This window comes from Polypterus senegalus, chromosome 3 (assembly GCF_016835505.1).
Source record: "Polypterus senegalus isolate Bchr_013 chromosome 3, ASM1683550v1, whole genome shotgun sequence".
Lineage (NCBI taxonomy): Eukaryota > Metazoa > Chordata > Cladistia > Polypteriformes > Polypteridae > Polypterus > Polypterus senegalus.
The window spans coordinates 253,968,756-253,987,191 of NC_053156.1; the positions used below are offsets into that span (position 1 = coordinate 253,968,756).

An 18,436-nucleotide genomic window follows, 5' to 3' on the forward strand; every position below is an offset into this window, starting at 1 on the left:
AAAAACACTTTATTTAATGAGTTTTAAGCATAGAGAAAAAAATGAACATTTGAAAAAAAATCCATAATTTAATAAACCACCAAGAAAAGTAACATTGCAACGATGCACACTACAAAACGATCACTGTAATCAGAAGTGAAAACAAAATCAATCCCAGTGCATTCTTTAACTGCCTTCCTACCTTATGCGTCCAGCTCTCTCTCTCCCACTGCCGGTGTGTGCGTCTCTCTCTCTCGCGTTGCCTGTGTGTGTGTGTGTGTGTCTCTCTACATAGTGTAGAGAAAGTATAGGAAACATGAAAAAGTTTGACCTTGAGATTTTGATGAATCTTGACGTTTTAGACATTCCTGTGTCCAAAAATACCATTACCCAGGTGACTGACTTGGCCATTCAAGAATTTTCCACTTCTTTGCTTTAATAAACTCCTGGGTTGCTTTGGCTGTATGTTTTGGGTCATGAAACGCCACCCAATCAATTTGACTGCATTTAGCTGGATTTGAGTAGACAGTATGTCTCTGAACACCTCAGAATTTATTCGGCTGCTTCTGTCCTGTGTCACATCATCAATAAACACTAGTGTCCCAGTGGCACTGGCAGCCATGCACGCCCAAGCCATCACACTGCCTCCACCTTGTTTTACAGATGATGTGGTATGCTTTGGATAATAAGCTGTTCCACGCCTTCTCCATACCTTTTTTTTTACCATCATTCTGGTAGAGGTTGATCTTGGTTTAATCTGTCCAAAGAATGTTTTTCCAGAACTGTGCTGGCTTTTTTAGATGTTCTTTAGCAAAGACCAATCTAGCCTTTCTATTCTTGAGTGGCTCTATGAGTGGCTTGCACCTTGCAATGCACCCTCTGTATTTACTTTCATGCAGTCTTCTCTTTATGGTAGACTTGGATATCGATATGCCTACCGCCTGGAGAGTGTTGTTCGCTTGATTGGCTGTTGTAAAGGGGTTTCTCTTCACCATGGAAATAATTCTGCGATCATTCACCACTGTTATCTTCCGTGGATGTCCAAGTCTTTTTGCATTGCTGAGCTCACCAGTCCTTGGTTTCTTTCTCAGGATGTACCAAACTCGTAATATTGTAGCAATTTCTCAGATGGGTTTTTTCTATTTTCGCAGCTTAAGGCTTCTTTTACCTGCATGGAGAGCTCCTTTGACTGCATGTTGTCTGTTCACAGCAACATCTTCCACATGCAAGCACCACACCTCAAATCAACTCCAGGCCTTTTATTTGCTTAATTGATAATGACATAATGACGGACTTGCCCACACCTGCCCATGAAATAGCCTTTGAGTCAATTGTCCAATTACTTTTGAGCCCATGAAATGAAGAGATTGTGTTAAAAAAATGCTTTAGTTGCCTCACATTTTTATGCAATTGTTTTGTTCACCCCACTGAATTAAAGCTGAAAGTCTGAACTTCAACTGCATCTGAGTTGTTTCATATAAAATTCATTGTGGTAATGTACAGAACCAAAATTAGAAAAAAGTTGTCTCTGTCCAAATATTTATGGACCTAACTGTATGTCTGTCGGTGTGTAAACATGATAACTCAAAAACGCTTTGACCTAGGTTGATGAGATTTAACAAATCAACTCATTTAACTCATAAACTATGGCTACAAACAAACATTTATGATTCAAATTTTGTGTGGATATTTGAAATGATCAAAAAAGTAGATATGAAATTTGAAAAAAATTGTGCAACTGGAAGTGGTACTGAATACTTTTGCGAATTTTCAAATAAACTATGGTTATAATTACAGATAGGAGATTCAAATTTTGTATAGATATTTAAAATGATAAAAAGCAAACAGATACGAAATTTGAGAACAATTACTCAACCAGGAGTAGTAGTTTACTTAAACAACCCTCTGAATTTTTGTATTATGGAAATATAAAGACGTATGGGAACAATAAGGTGCTACATCCCCATCATGTTCCTGGTAAAACATTTAATTTTATGATTTTTTTAAAATTCCACCAACTTTATCATAATTAAATGTACCTAAATGCAGTTTTACCAATAGCAATTTACTGCAACAAATATTACATAACTAGGCATTAAGCAATAGTGTATAAACATTAGGAACAGTCTACTGTATATTAATTGGAAAGGGACCTTGTATGTAACTGTAATATGCGTCACTGTATTGTGTGCCTTTAATTTTCTCTCTCAGTAATACCGGTTTGTATTTCCGTAAAATGCCTGTAATTTTGTCTGACAGTAATGCAGTGGAACCTTGGTTCACAACCAAATCGGCTTACAACCAAGTAATTTCCCCCATAGGATTGTATGTAAATACAATTAATTCGTTTTGTCTGTCTGGCGCACGCCTGTGTGTGTGTGTGTGTGTGTGACTGTCTGTCTCGCGCGCACACGCCTGTGTGTGTGTCTCCCTCTGTGCACAGGAAGAGACTGAATACGTGCCATGTGGCCCCGCGAATGCACACTTCACCAGAAGACACACACACACGGACACCTGGACGCGCCCAGGGGTTGTAATAATGAGGATACTAAAATACTATAGTATAATAAAATATAATATACTATATATAATATTATACACAACTTCAAAGAGTGCATTACAAAACTAAGCTAGAACCAGAAGGGGACATTCATTTTGGACGCATGACTAGTAGAAAAATCTAAAATTAATGATGGAATGTTACTAAATATGTTATACAGTAATCCCTCGCTATATCGTGCTTTGACTTTCGCGGTTTCGCTCTATCGCGGATTTTACATGAAAGCATAACTAAATATATAACGTGGATTTTTCGCTGCTTCGCGGGTTCTGTGGACAATGTGTCTTTTTACTTCCTGTACATGCTTCCTCAGTTGGTTTGCCCAGTTGATTTCATACAAAGGACGCTATTGGCGGATGACTGAGAAGCTAACCAATCAGAGCACGCAGTTAAGTTCTCCTGACTGAGAAGCTAACCAATCAGAGCAAGCAGTTAAGTTCCTGCGTGCTGAATACAGTGTTAACCAGGACGTCTCGTCTCGCTCATTCAGCATCAACGTGTTTCTCTGTGTAAAGAGTTGTGCTCTTTTGTGTTTATCTTTGTGCATAGTCAAGCCCTTCATTATGGCTCCAAAACGATCTGCTACTGCTTCAGGGCCGTGCCGCTAAATGGAAGATGTTAACGATTTAAAAGGTAAACGCTTTGGATTTGTTGAAGGCTACGATTCTTTTTATTTAAAAAGTAGGAAAAGAATATAAGATCTACGGCTGCAGTGTCCTTTTAACCAGGGTGCAAAACGAGTTGTAAGTGGATGTAATAAGGCAGTAGTCTGGATGGAATCTGCTTTTGCGATTTGGATTGAAGACTGCCAGAAGAAGAACAACGGCAGTGCTACACAATCGCCTGAAGTGGCTCCTTTAAGGGCTGTAACGCTCTCTTTTGTTGTGCAGTAAAATAAAACTCATTGCTATCGGACAAGTCATCGTGTCATTGTTGGTGAGTAACCATAATTAATTTTCTACTTACAGTACTTAGTACATGCACGTACGTTTAGTATCACTGTACACACACATTTACTGTATACTATTTTTGTTGCATTGTACGTATTTATTGCTGGTGGCATGTCTATCGTAATGGCTGGAACGTGATATCGGAGACACTCAATATCTTTAAAATAATATTTAGGTTTTACTGTATATAAACAGTGTGTTTATATACATAATTTCAATGAATCTTACCTAATATCTAAGAGAATACAAAGGGATTATGCTGTATAACTCTAAGGGAATATTTATAAACAGTGTGGGAGAGTTTATAAGGGCTTAAAATATATAAAAATAACCATAGAAACATATGGTTTCTACTCATGATTTTCACCTATCGCGGGGGGGTCTGGAACGCAACCCCCGCGATCGAGGAGGGATTACTGTATTCTTAAAAATAGGAAAATTAAATTGCCATATTGAAACTCTTCCTTAGTTTTTTGCTAAACTGCCTGATAGAGATCTACAGATCAGTGTAGTAATTTATATTAATAAATATAATTGAACAGCAATGATATCCTTCAGTTCTGGATAATAAAATAATCTTGGCCAGAACAGTACTCTTCTAATGAATTTAGTCTGTTCTTCCCTTACTTTGCATAGCGCAGCTACCAGTGTGTGTGTGTGTGTGTGTGTATGTGTGTGTGGTTGGGGGTTTGGATGGATACCTGGCGGTAAAGTATGAAGCAATCTTTATTTGTAAGTTATGGAAAAAAAAGTTCTGGTTTAGGTAGACTTTATTATCCCAGAGGGAAATTTGTTTGCAGCAGGAAAGTACAACAACAGAAGACACTGTTATAGAGATCCAATAGATAAACAAAGGCACAACATTTGACAACCAATGTTATTGCATAAACATAGACTTAAGATCAATACAAAGAAGAATAATTACTTTCAACAGTACACAAAATAATACAGAATTTAACATTTACCAGCATCCCTACTAGTAACAGAATTTAAAATGCTTAAAAAACCTAGGAAAAGATTTTGGTCTCGTCCGTTGCGAGAGATGGAAGTCCGAAGTGGAGTCCTGCTGGCAGCGGTGTTATTTTCCATATTATCTGCTTATTATCCTGTATTTATCCAACCTGAGGGACACTGTTACAGTATATGTAAGCATATATAAACATGGCCAACACGAAAGGGGGTCCGAAAGAACTGAAAACTAAAGCTGCACCCAATCTAAGATCAGCAAGCCCTAGTTCAAGATACGGCCTTTCAGAGACTGACTTGCATCAGATGCGCGAAAGCCCAGACTCTTCGGGACCACGGTCCGCTACATCGTCGCCGGCTGAGAGCGAAATGGGGAGCGAATGTACGAGCGTGAGTAAAGCAGGTCTCGATAGGTCGCTGATTGGAGAAGATCACCTGAAACTGGAAAAGGCCTTGCAGTCTGCGGTTTCAATTACTCCACGCGAGCCGGGAACATCGCGGACACTGGCTACAATAGAGCCTGCCGCTTCACCTACAGTGCAAGAAGGCAGAATTGATCTGTCTGAACTGAAGGTGATGTTCGCTGAGCTCATGCAAGAGATAAAGAAAACCGAGAAGGCAAATGAGAAGGCAAGGGAAAAGGCAAATGAGAAGCTGAGACAGGAGCTGCAACAGGAGCTGCGACAGATGCGGCAGCAGGATAATAAAGTCTTTAAAGATATGCTGGGTAAAACTGAAGAGCACATTCAGGAAACCTTGGTTAAACTGAGCATGCTTGCTGATCAACTGGAGGATGTCAAGGAGACATTCGCGACTCGGATTGAAACAGACGAAAATTTAGCTTCCAGTGCTTTAGAAAAAGCAGCAACTGTTAGCTCTGAATGCAAAAAACTGGCTGTTTTGGAAGATAGAAGCAGAAGGAATAATGTCAGAATTGAAGGTCTGCCTAAGAATCGAGAAAGCCCAAACCCTGTGAAATTCGCAGCTGAACTTTTTTCTAAAATAATTGGAGAGGACTTTAAAGCAGATTCTGAGATAGCAGCGGCTTATCGCGTAAGCGGATCAAATACCGTTAGACCTAGATCTTTTATTATTCGCTTTGAAAGATTATCATTTGAGTTAGAGGTGATGGCACTCCTCAGACACAAGCAAGAGATTATATATGAAAATAACTACATTCGTATCTTCCCTGATTTCTCTCCAGCAAGAGCTACTAAACGCGCAGCCTTCTACAACATTAAACAGCGGTTACGGCAAGCCAAAATCAAATACAGCCTCTTGTATCCTGCCAAACTGAAAGTGGAATTGCAGGGTCAATTCTATGTCTTCGCTAGCAAGGAAGCAGTAGAAAAGGAATTAACAAAAGCTGATCCTGGGACTATACTGATAAATAATAGTGAGTCATGGCCGTTAATGATATGGCAAGGATTAATAATCTACTGTCTGATCTATTTGTTTAAAATACAGGTTTTTATCATTATATATTCTCATATACTATATTACTAGCTATCTGTTTATGTTTTAATTACAGTTATAGACGTTTGTGCTTAATTACTTTTTCTTCTTTTTTTATCTAATTATTTTCTCTCTACCCTAAACGAGACTGTTCAAAATCATACGTTTGGTTTATTGTTATTGCTATTATTGCATTAAGAATTATTATGCTTATTCTGGACCACTTTCTAACACCATTCCTGGGTTTATTATCGGTGTATTATCTTAATACACTAAGATTGCTGAAGATTATATATATTTTAAGTGCAAGTTTGTTAATGATTTTTTTGCATATAGTATTTAGACTATATTGGTAATAGATATCTCTATTTTTTTAACCCTAAAACGCCGCTATATGGGGCTTGTTTTGCTTTGGATGTGCTCTGTCTCTGGGTATGTCAGAGGACTGGGACTGTGTGAAGTGGGTTCTAGCCTCACTTGGGGAGGCAAATAGGGAGGGTGGGGGATTAAGAGAGCAGGCTAGATCTATATATAATCTATTCTTTTAATCTTTATAATTATAACTACCAACGTAATAATAAGCTGCATGGCAACAACTCTTGGGGAAATAGGAAATTAAGGCAAGCTGTCTCACTTCCAGTTAAGACTATAAAATGACATCAAAAACTCAGAATCAATGTCTCCATGATGGGACAGTTAACTTGTGAGCTGGAATGTTAAAGGCCTGAATCACGAATTAAAGAGAAAGAAAGTACTCTCTCACCTAACAGGTCTAAATGCTAAAATAGTATTTTTACAGGAGACCCACTTACTAAGCAAGGATCAGTTCCGCTGCAAAAGACTGGACTGGCCAAATGTTCCATTCTAGTTTTACAAAGAAAACTAGAGGTGTGGGAATTCTCATACATAGAACAGTACCATTTGTAGCATCAGATGTAGTATTGGATCCTGAAGGGAGATATGTGATGGTCATGGGAGACTTATCTAACTGTAAAATGATTTTGATAAATGTTTATGCACCTAATGTTGATGATAAGGAATTTATACAAAATTTATTTGCATCCATTCCCAATCTGAACACTCATAAAATTATAATGGCTGGGGACTTTAATTGTGTTTTAAATCCACTTTAGATAGGACTTCTCCACAGGGGAACGACATCTAACACTGCAAAGATAATTACAAAGTTTATAACTGATCACAACTTATCAGACCCTGGAGGTTTTAAACCCAAATTCAAGAACATATTCTTTCTACTCACCAGTACATCATTGCTACTCAAGGATTGATTTTATTTTTATAGATAATAACTTCTTGCCTATGATTAAATCTTGCAAATACGATGCTATTGTTATTTCTGACCATGCACCTCTGATCTTGGAGCTAAATTACTAAGCCCCACACACTCACATCGCAGATGGCGCCTCAACCCGCTTCTATTAGCTGACGAGAATTGTACAGAATTTATATCCAAACAAATCAAATTCTTCTAGAGACAAATACATCCTCAGAGATTTCTGCAGGAATACTCTGGGAAACTCTTAAGGCCTTCTTAAGAGGACAGATTATCTCATATCTTTCCCACAGAAATAAATCAGAAACCAAGAAAGTAGCAGAGATAGAAGAACATGCCAGACTACCAAGCAAGACTCTACATAGGAAAAGGCAGGCTCTACATTCAGAATTAAACCTCTTGACAACTAAAGAAACTGAACAACTAATTTATAAATCCAGACATCATTACTATGAACATGGAGAGAAAGCTAATAAGCTTTTAGCTCAACAAATTCACAAGCAAGAAGCGCAATGCAATCTCAGTAATCACAACACTAACGGAGATAAAATCATCGACACAAAAATATAATGCACACTTTCAGAGACTACTATAAATCCCTATATACTACTGAGTTTAAAGAAGACAATACACAATCTAATGCATTTCTGGATACATTACAGATACCACAAATAGACGCTTTTAGTGAGAGGAACTTGATAAACCTCTGCTTATCAGAATTACTAGATGCTATAAAGTCACTCAAGGTGGAAAGCAGCAGGCCCTGATGGCTACCCTGCAGAATTTTACAAGAAATTCTCTGCTCAGCTAGCTCCCCTCCTATTAGCAACATTTACAGAAGCCAGAGATAACCAAACTCTTCCTCAAACCTTTCGCCAAGCACTAATCACTGTTTTCCAAAACAAAATAAGGACTTATTACAATGTGCATCATACAGACCAATTTCACTTCTGAATAATGACGTTAAAATACTCTCTAAAATCATAGCTAGAAGGATGGAGAAAGTGCTCCCTCGTAATATCACAAGACCAAACTGGATTTATTAGGGGCCGACACTTATCTTCAAATCTTCGACGCCTGTTTAATGTAATATACTCACCAACTAAATCAAACACCCCAGAAATATTATTATCATTGGATGCAGAAAAGCATTTGACATGATTGAATGGAAATACCTTTTACTACATTGGAGAAATTTGGGTTTGGCCCAACATTTGTGCATGGATTAAATTACTGTATACTAACCCAGAAGCTTCAGTTTGTATCAACAACATTTGCTCAGACTACTTTAAACTAGAACGTGGTACTAGACAAGGATGCCCTTGTCACCACTACTGTTTGCAATTGCCATTGAACCACTGGCAATACATTGTCGAAATACTGATCAGATAAAGGGGATTATCAGAGAAGGACTGGAACAGAAAATTTCATTATATGCAGATGATATGGTACTGTATATATCAGACCCAGAAAATTCTGTGCCTGCAGTCTTAACAGCACTCACAGAATTTCAAAAGATCTCTGGTCTCAGAATTAATCTGAATAAAAGTGTACTCTTTCCAGTGAATTCTCAAGCATATAATATTAGATTAGACACCCTACCTTTTATCATTGCAGAACAGTTTAAATACCTAGGGTAAACATCACAAGTAAACATAAAGCTCTTTATCAACAAAATTTCGCCTGCATGGAAAAAATTAAACAAGACTTGCATAGATGGTCAACCCTTCATCTCACACTAGCTGGAAGAATTAACACTGTTAAGATGAATATTCTTCCTAAGCTCCTTTTTTTATTTCAAAACATTCCAATATACATTAATAAATCATTTTTAAGCAATTAGATTCAACAATAACCTCATTTATTTGGAATTCAAAACATCCACATCCAAAGAGCGACCCTACAAAGACAAAAGGCGGCATGGCTCTACCTAACTTCCAGTTTTATTACTGGGCAGCAAATATACAGCTATAAGAACCTGGACACAAATAGAAGAACATACACAGGCTTGGTCCACAATAGAAGTAAAATCCTGCAGTACTTCTTTGTATTCCCTGCTCTGTGCCCAATAAACACAAGTTATCGGCAATATACTAATAACCCAATTGTGCTCACTCACTTAGAATATGGAACCAATGTAGAAAGCATTTTAAGACGGAGAAGCTTTTATCTGTGGCACCTCTGCAAGAGAACCACCTCTTTCAACCTTCACAAACATATGCAGTTTTAATATCTGGAAAAATTTGGAATTAACTTGCTTAGAGATCTTTATATAGACAACGTCTTTGCATCCTATGAACAATTACATTCCAAATTTAACATTCCAGCTACACATTTCTTTCACTATCTTCAAATCAGGAACTTTGTTAAACAGAACCTTCCAGATTTTCCTCATCTTGCACCCTCATCCATGCTGGATAAAATATTGCTTAATTTCAAGGACTCAGACACCATCTCTACAATATATAAAATCATTTTACAATCCCTCCCTTTCAAAGATCCAAGAGGACACTGGGAAAAAGATCTCTCAATTAATATATCAGAAAAGGAGTGGAAAGTAGCAATGCAGAGAATTCACTTGAGCTCCATATGCAAAGCATACAATTATACAACTCAAAATTATATATCGAGCACATCTGTCTCGACTAAAACTCTCCAAAATGTTTCCAGGGCATGATCCAACCTGCGAACGCTGCAATCAAGTCCCAGCCTCACTGGGTCACATGTTCTGGGCCTGCACCAAATTAACATTATTCTGGACAAAAATTTTTAATTACCTTTCAGACAGCCTTGGTCTCACAATCCCTCCTAACCCATTAACAGCTGTGTTTGGGGTTCTTCCAGATGGGTTTAAAGTGGAGAAAGACAAACAAACTGTGATTGCATTCACTACACTTTTGGCACGCAGACTTATTCTGATAAACTGGAAGAACCCAAACTCTCCTCTTTAAGTCAGTGGGAAACCGATGTTTTATACTATTTGAAATTGGAAAAATCAAATACTCAGTTAGAGGATCTGTACAGACTTTTTTCAAAACATGGCAGGATCTAATCAGTAATATTTTAAAATAAGTTCTTAAAGCACAGAGGAAGCAATTATTTCTGTATTTCTTTGTCTTCTGCATTCATCTCTATTGGCTTATCAAACTTATTAATTTAGGTATGTTTACAAGCCTTAAATTTTACGCCATTTGTCTTGCTCTCTCTCTCGGGTGGGGGTCGACTTGTTCTTAACTCAATTTCACTTTTTGTAAAAATTGATTGATTTGTATGGAATGATTGCAATAAAATTAATAAAACTTCAAAAAAAAAAAAAATCTAGGAAAAAAGACTTAAACTTGTTGCTCTTTACCTTAGGAAACCTAAATCTGCAGCCTGATGGCAACAGGTGGAATTTAGAGCAAAAAGGATGGCTGAGCGGGCTTTCTTTCTAGCTTGTTTATAATACATTTCAGTGACAGAGGTCTATTGTGAACCAATAAGATGATTTATATCATTATTGCTGATGTAACAATGGATTGAACAAAGGATTTATAAAAAAAAAAGTTTCATCATTGTTTTGCCCACTATAAAACAGTTTCTCGAGTTTCCTAAGAAAAAAATGTTGTGACTGCTCCTTTTTACAGATACAGTAAGTGCTGTGTTGAGATCAAAGTTTAGTTAGTAATCAATGATTGTTTCCAAATATTTAGTTTGCCTGCTGTCAAGAGAAGGAAATAGGCTGCAACTATCAACTTGAATGTCTCATTTACCCATTTGTGTACTTAGGCCAAATGTGCACATAATTATTTAAAAGGAACACTGGTGTAAAAGTCATCCAAGCATCTGAACAGTTTTTACTTAAACAGCATTCTTACTCCATTAAAATCTCTATACAGTCTACACAAATGTATTCATTATCAGGTGTCTTTAATACATCCTAATTCCCTTTCTTTCTAACAGAACTCATGTTTGCCGATGACATCGTAATATTGGCTGATAAGGATACTGAGGCCACAGATATCCTCTATAACACTGCTCACAATACTTAGTCGTACATGCTCATAATCAACATGGACAAGACGAAAGCACTGACAAATGATGGATGACCAGCCATTGTTCAACTCGATGGCATCCAGATTGAGAATTCAAATACTTGGGGTTGTTGGTGCAGGAAAAGCAGGAAAAAATGCCAAGCAGCTGCTGCATTTACTTCCCTGAAGTGGTGTCTGTGGAAGTGAACCAACATCTTGACCAAGACCAAAGTTTGCCTATTCCGGACTCTGATTCTGTTAATCCTCCTGTATGGATCAGAGACCTGGATCCTATTCAAATCAGATTTACAGAAGCTCGAGGTCTTCCAAATGCGTTGTCTTCACCAGATTTACTATGTGTCTCTCTATGTGATCATATCCGAAATGAAGTTATTTGAAATTGGTGCGAGAAATAGCGACCATCAGCAAGCAGATCAGACGCAACAACTGTGTTGGTTTAGCCATATATGCTGAATGAACCACAATCGACTAGTCTACAATCTCCTCTGGTGAAATTGACCTGCCCAGTGGAAAATCCAATGATGAGAACCAATGAAAACCTGGATTAAGCAGGTCAAAGAAGACGTGAAAAACTGTAGACTTAACATTGAAGAGGCCAATAACATGGCCACGGACCGTCCTGCATAGAAATGTGTTATGAACAAAATCTGACAACATATGGGCTTAGAAGCCGATCCAAACCCAATGTCAGATAGGGATAAAAAGAAGAAGAAGAATACATCCTGAAGGGCCATGTGCACCTCAGCCTTGTAGATATCAGTCAGTTGTAACTGGCTTGATGTGTACCTTAATGCACAATCCTTGTCCTTTCTGTATGTTCCATATACTGTTCAAAAACACTGTTTTGCAACTGTTATTTTTCTTTAGATATTTATTTTTAGGAGTCATTTCTGGGTCCTGCTAACTTGCATTTTCAGTGATTGTTGCAAAGACGCATGTGCAATTTTTTTTTATCTTCCACCAGTAGCACTGTAAAAGCTGTGTGCCCCAGCAGCGAATTGACTGTCTATAACAGAGTACAGTGTTGGAATTGTTTTATTAAAGCTAGTCTAAGACTGATGTATGGTGAGAAGAGAAGTTGAGGGACTAGTATACTAAACTGACTGCAGAATCAAACTGCTCATTTCAGCAATACCAATACTTGGTACTTTTTTTTTTTTTACTGTTAACTGCTCTTACCTACCAGGTGTCTGAATAAATTGTCACCCACTTCATATTGTGCTGCTTTTTTTTGTTTGCTGGTTGGGTGCTAGTTGTTTTTTTTTTTAAATATATATGTAATGTAGTAATGTAGTAATATGAATATTAAAGATAATAAATTCATGTTTTTTTCATGCTGCATCACCACTGTTGAAAATTGCTTACAGCAAGTTCTACACACTGCTTTGCACAACAGGCACCATCTCAAAAGTGCATTACTAAGCAAATACTATTATAATAATGTTATACACTAGATTACAAGGTAGGCAGTAATAGAAGTATAATTACTAAATTAATGCAAAACAAGATAAATCAAGGGAAAATAGTGATGGAACTGGTGCAAAAAGAAAACAACTTACAGCTACAGGGGAATGAATCTTAAATATGTTTCAGTGGATTTTTGCATTGCTAATTAAACTTTCCTGCGGTGGGCTGGTGCCCTGCCGTGATTTGTTCCTGACTTGCACCCTGTTTTGGCTGGGATTGACTCCAGCAGACCCCCCGTGACCCTGTGTTTGGATATAGTGGGTTGGAAAATGACTGACTAATTAAACTTTCAAAATTACTGCGGGTGGTAAACAAAGACCAAAACAAAAATTCAATCAATCAATATCCCTTCTAAATGAGATGAACTAAAATGATCATCCAGCATTTCTTCTGTTCTCCTATTTATATGAGGGTAAATAAAAATTTAAGAAAATTTTATAATTATGCAGTAACCAAAATGGATAGAAACTAACACAATACAACAACGTTTGCAATGGCGTATGGGTAGTTGGAACATATAGAGCACAGCACTCTGCTCTTAGTCTAGTTGAAGCCAAGGTCAAAAGAACACTGACCCTCCTCTACAAGACTGCACCATCGTTGAAATACTCTTTGGGTAGAGGGAGTGAAACCTGCTGCAATTCACTGAAGGATGTTGGTTTGTGTGGCTCAGTGAGCTATTTGGGTACAAATCTTGCGTAAACTTTATGGTATCCCAACTCTTTATGCACTTTGGCACGTGCACATCCATAGCTGATATCAAAATGTACATCAACCAGACAGCGTAATGTGGTCTGAAGGAATTCAGTATGTTGATGTGTGCACAATACTGATGGTTGACTACATTGAGCTTTGTGAGCTATACTTGTTCTTCCTGCTTTAAACCTTTTCTTTGAGTCATGCCGTTTTGTATTCCGTACAGAGACAGCATAAAGTCTTATAATGTGGTTGAAATGAAGAGTTCAAGCTTTTCATGCGTTACCATAATTTAGGCAGCCCAAAAATCTTCACAAATTTTTTAAAACATTTTTCAACTGGATGAGGACTTTTTACATTTTACATAACTACACAGAAATGTATTACCATCTGTAGTCAGAGATATATAGTAAAATAACAATGTGTTGTAAGACAGTTTTTTTTTCAAAAAACATGCTGCCATTTTGGGAATATACTACAATTTAAACTTCGTAGAATTATATTTACCTCAGGAAAAAGGTGCCAAAGAGCTGATTTTTTTTTTAAAAGATAAAATGTTATTACATGTAATATAAACATGTAAATGCTAAAATACCAACATACAGTAGAAAAGATACTGTATGTCTAGTGCCCACTGCTGTAGTGATGCAAATTTAGTACATGTCAACTGTGTGATGTTTTGAGACAAGTCACCAACGCACAGCCTGATGCTGCAATCAAGATAGAAGAAGCATGTTTCTTTGTGCAATTTTCTTTTCTGTTGCTTCACACAGTACCTGAATTGACTGATTAACGTGCCCCTTGTATTATTGCAGACTACCACAGCACAAGGTTTACTGGCTTCCACATTTCCTCTGACACAAACATTGACAATTGCCACAATGTGAACAGTGCTTCAAGGGTTAATGTCTTGCTTGTCTTTGTACTCAATGGCAAGTATTTTGCCTTTTTGTCAAACAGCTACTATTGCACCCTGCTGAAGCTTCACACGACTGAATTTACCACGATTCAAGCAATGGTTCAGTTTCCGTTTGTTCTAAAAGTACCTTTATGGCTTTAGTTTGCTTTTGTGTTTTTAGTTGGAGGCTCCATCCTACTCATGAACATCGATGAGTTACTTTAGAGTGGCAAAATGCATAGAAATATTAAGTTTTGCAGCATATTATTTCATCCATCGAGAAGGCAGCAGAATACTGTCCCAAGCATTATTCAGGAGCAAAAATGTAAAAAAGATTATTACCCATCACTATGTATAACTTATGGTTAACTGTATTTGCAGAGAATTCCGAGAGTCAAACTCAGGGCTAAAGCCACGAGGACTAAAAAAAACAGATTCAGTTAACATAAAAGATTACATATTACCTTAATACATAACAACGCCATAGGCAATAACCAGTAAATTGTAAAATGACTATTGTAAATGGTGGTTTAAAAGGTAGGTAGTCAGCAAGAATTGAAATGTAAACATTACCTTAATGGAGGATCAAACAGATAACTAAAACAAAGTGAACTAATGGATTTTGTGTAAACAGTTAATAAAAGTTAATGGCCAGTATACCTAATGGAAAAAGGTAAGACTAATTATGAACTGGCCAGCAATGGTCTGTTAATAGTTAATAAGAGATAACAGGCAATGGATTAATGCAATATGATGTTATTTCAACAAGTAATGGTATAAAAGAGAATACAGCTCAGCCACTCATTGAAACCTTTCATATGTATGGTTGGAAGATATAACAGCTGACCATGCCTCCAACTCCTCTGAAAGTGGAAATGCAATCATTGAGGACTCCACTATAACATGTAGGACAACTGTGCTTTCCTATAGGCTCTCTCTCCCCTAGAGAACACCATTATTATAAATACATTGCTCATTAAAACTGAAAAAGTGATCTGGATAAAAAATAAAAAAATATATAAAGCATTGACAGCTGAAAATACTCCACCCAATTTTTATTTATGGATGTTTAGAGGGAATGTGAAACCAATATGCTAAGTTATGTTTTTGGTCCTCCAATAAAATCCAATTACTTAAGACCTAGCAAGTCATTTTGTCCGTTTTTATTTTTTTCACTATTCTCTTCACAGTTTTCACATATGATATGCCGGAGAACAATAATAGAAGAAAAGAATTCTGATTTATACAGTACAATCATGTTAAATTCATCTTAAATGTACATTCTTTCTGTCAATAAATCCTAGATTTGTGTCTATAATATATGTAAAAATGTATTATAGTATTCATCTTGTATCTCAGCAGTTAGGGATTATGTAAATTTCTTACCCATTTACAACATTTGCATGTACTGATTTAACAGTTCCTTCAAGAACTGCCAACGGATCTTTCTTAGATGTCAGAATGACATTCTCATCACCACTGTTGAGACAAAAAGGCATAGGAAATGTAATTTAAGATTAACTGGTAATCAGGGCATGTCCATAAAAAGCAAGTGTAATATAAAACTACAGAAGTTAAATTTGTTTAAATAACAGACCACATCACAATATTTTCTTCTAACATATTATAAATTTGTTATTAATTATTAAAACTGTGATTAAAATATGCAATTGTAGTAAGAGCATTTGAGCATGAAACATTGTACATTTAGAAAATATTAGGTACAAAGCTATTTGAATGTAACATTCTACAAGCTTATTTTCTTTAGACAGCATTAACTTTTAGAGTGCTGATAGGCAATACCAATAATTCTTTAAAAAATACAATATTTTCTTCATGCATCATTGATTAATATTTAATCAAATATCTTGAGACTATATGTAATCTAGTTTAAACTGGATATTGTAAAAGAAATAACTGCAAAGAGTCCAGAATTTCAAAAGTAGTTTGATTATTTTAATGAATAAGATAAGCTTTGGAGACAATAGGAAGAATGTATAGTTCAAAGCAACAGAATAAATCAATACAAACCCTCTGAATTTGCCTTTGTAGACTGTTAACCTGTCTCTCAGGTGGGGTGGCTTATTAATTTATTCACATCTCAAGCACCACACCAAAACACTCCCACAAAGATATATTACAATACAAGAGGAAATCAATTTCTACAAATTGTTTATAATTTATAATTTATAATATAATTTATAATTTGTCATAAAGCATCACAAGCAGCACCTTAAGACAGCTGCTGTAAAGGCCTGGCAAAACATCAGTAGGGTGGAAACCCAGCACTTGGAGAAGGCCATAGGTTTTATAAATCAGGCAGTCAGCGACTGCAAAGGAGTTGAAACCAAGTATTGAAAATGATCATCACATTCACGATTATGTTTGTCCAAATACTTTGAGTCCCTGAAATGTATAAAAATGTCAGTCTCTTCTAAATGGCTCATACAATGTTTTTTGTTAAATGCCTTAAATTAAAATGGCAAGTCTGCACTTCAATCACATCTTGATTGTTTCATTTCAAATCCATTGTGGTGGTCCAAAATTATGAAAATTGCATCACTAATTTCATATTATTTCTATTAATTACCAATTTCAATTCAAAGGCATACACTTTTCTGCAAAATTATGCTTTTCAATGACCATGAACAAAAGTCAAGTCACTAGCAAAAGCAGGAATCACCTAATGCATATATAGTATGTATAAAATAAGTTAAAAATTTAGTTTACTTGTTAATTTAGCCATAGTGGTTTAACATTTTTATTTATAGATTTTAATACAAACATATAATACTAAAAAAGGGAACAAATGTCGAGGGAAAAAGGAGGTTAATGTAATTGGTTTGATATAATCGAGATTCTTCAAGAAAACAACACTGGCACACAATGTAAAATTCTTATCTTCAACTACTGCTGTGCTTCCACAAATGCAGGTTAACTAAGAGCTTCAAGGTAAAAGCTGTATCATTGTAGTGTAATTAAACTGATAATGAATCTTCAGCCTTCATTTCTCTCTTATAGTCAAAAGACACGCTTTTAATTAAACAATGTCCCTAAGAGCCATAAACGATATCAGAGAATACTTGAGTACAAAAGAAAATGCAAGAAAACTACATCATCCATCTTAATTATATACAATGCTACGATGATGTTTAACAGATGTTCTATTCAGATTTGGGTGAACTGAAAAGTGACTGATTTAGTTCAACATCATTTAAATAACCTCAAACATTTATAGTAGATAACCTAAATGCCAAAAGCTTTATATTGCTGCAGAAGAAGTGACTGAAACAATAGACACTGAATTGAAATGTCACTGAATGTAAAAGTAGCACCTTTCGTTTGTTAAGACACTTATTATTACTTATTACTGATAATTCAGAAAAAAAGTATAATTTAAAATTAAGTACCCAAAACACTTTTTCATTAAATCAAAGCATAGTGGAAGCAGTATGAAAGGCACTCCAAGGAACATTTCAATATTTTTGCCTTACTTATTCAATTGAGAACTTCTACATACCTCATTAGCCAATTTATTATGTCCACCTGCATGTTATCATAAGTAGACTGCTCTTCTAAAGAGCCAATAATGTGGCTGCAACTCTGTATATAGTATGCAGACATGTTGAAGAGGCTTAGCTGCTCTTAAATCAAATGTTACATTATACAAGAACAAATCAAAGCAACTTCAGCAATTGTATGATTGCTATCACCAGATTTCATAGCATCTCAGAAACAGCTGTTATCTTGCCATTTATTTTTTTATTATAAATTGAAATAACTTCTAAAATCTGTATTAAAAAAGAGGTTTCATAATTTAACAATCACACACACCTTTCTATAAATGAAAATTAAAAAAAGTAAAAAGAATGACAAATCAGATGTACACATACCATCAACTACATAAGATGCTGAAACAGTTAAGATTTGCTCATTTTAATTTGGAGTCCCTAGATTGTGTAGGAAATGGTGTGATAAATAAAAAAATTCAGGATTTTATAGGCTAAAACACCATGTTAACAAGAATGTTTAGAAGTGAACACTCCAAGTCATTCAAGCTAGCAGAAAGTTAGGCCAAAAATATTGAAATAATAGATCTTTGAAAACTAGTGTGCAGTTGGACATCTTTGAATATCC

General features: G+C 36.1%; 1 protein-coding gene across 1 annotated transcript in view; it reads right to left on the reverse strand.

Annotated features, from left to right (window-relative positions):
- nbas (NBAS subunit of NRZ tethering complex) overlaps positions 1-18,436 on the reverse strand; it is a 418,366-nt gene that overhangs the window by 115,249 nt on the left and 284,681 nt on the right. The window contains exon 47 of the mRNA XM_039748931.1: positions 15,686-15,778. Within this exon, the coding sequence (XP_039604865.1) occupies positions 15,686-15,778 (93 nt within the window). The remainder of the gene's footprint in view (positions 1-15,685; positions 15,779-18,436) is intronic.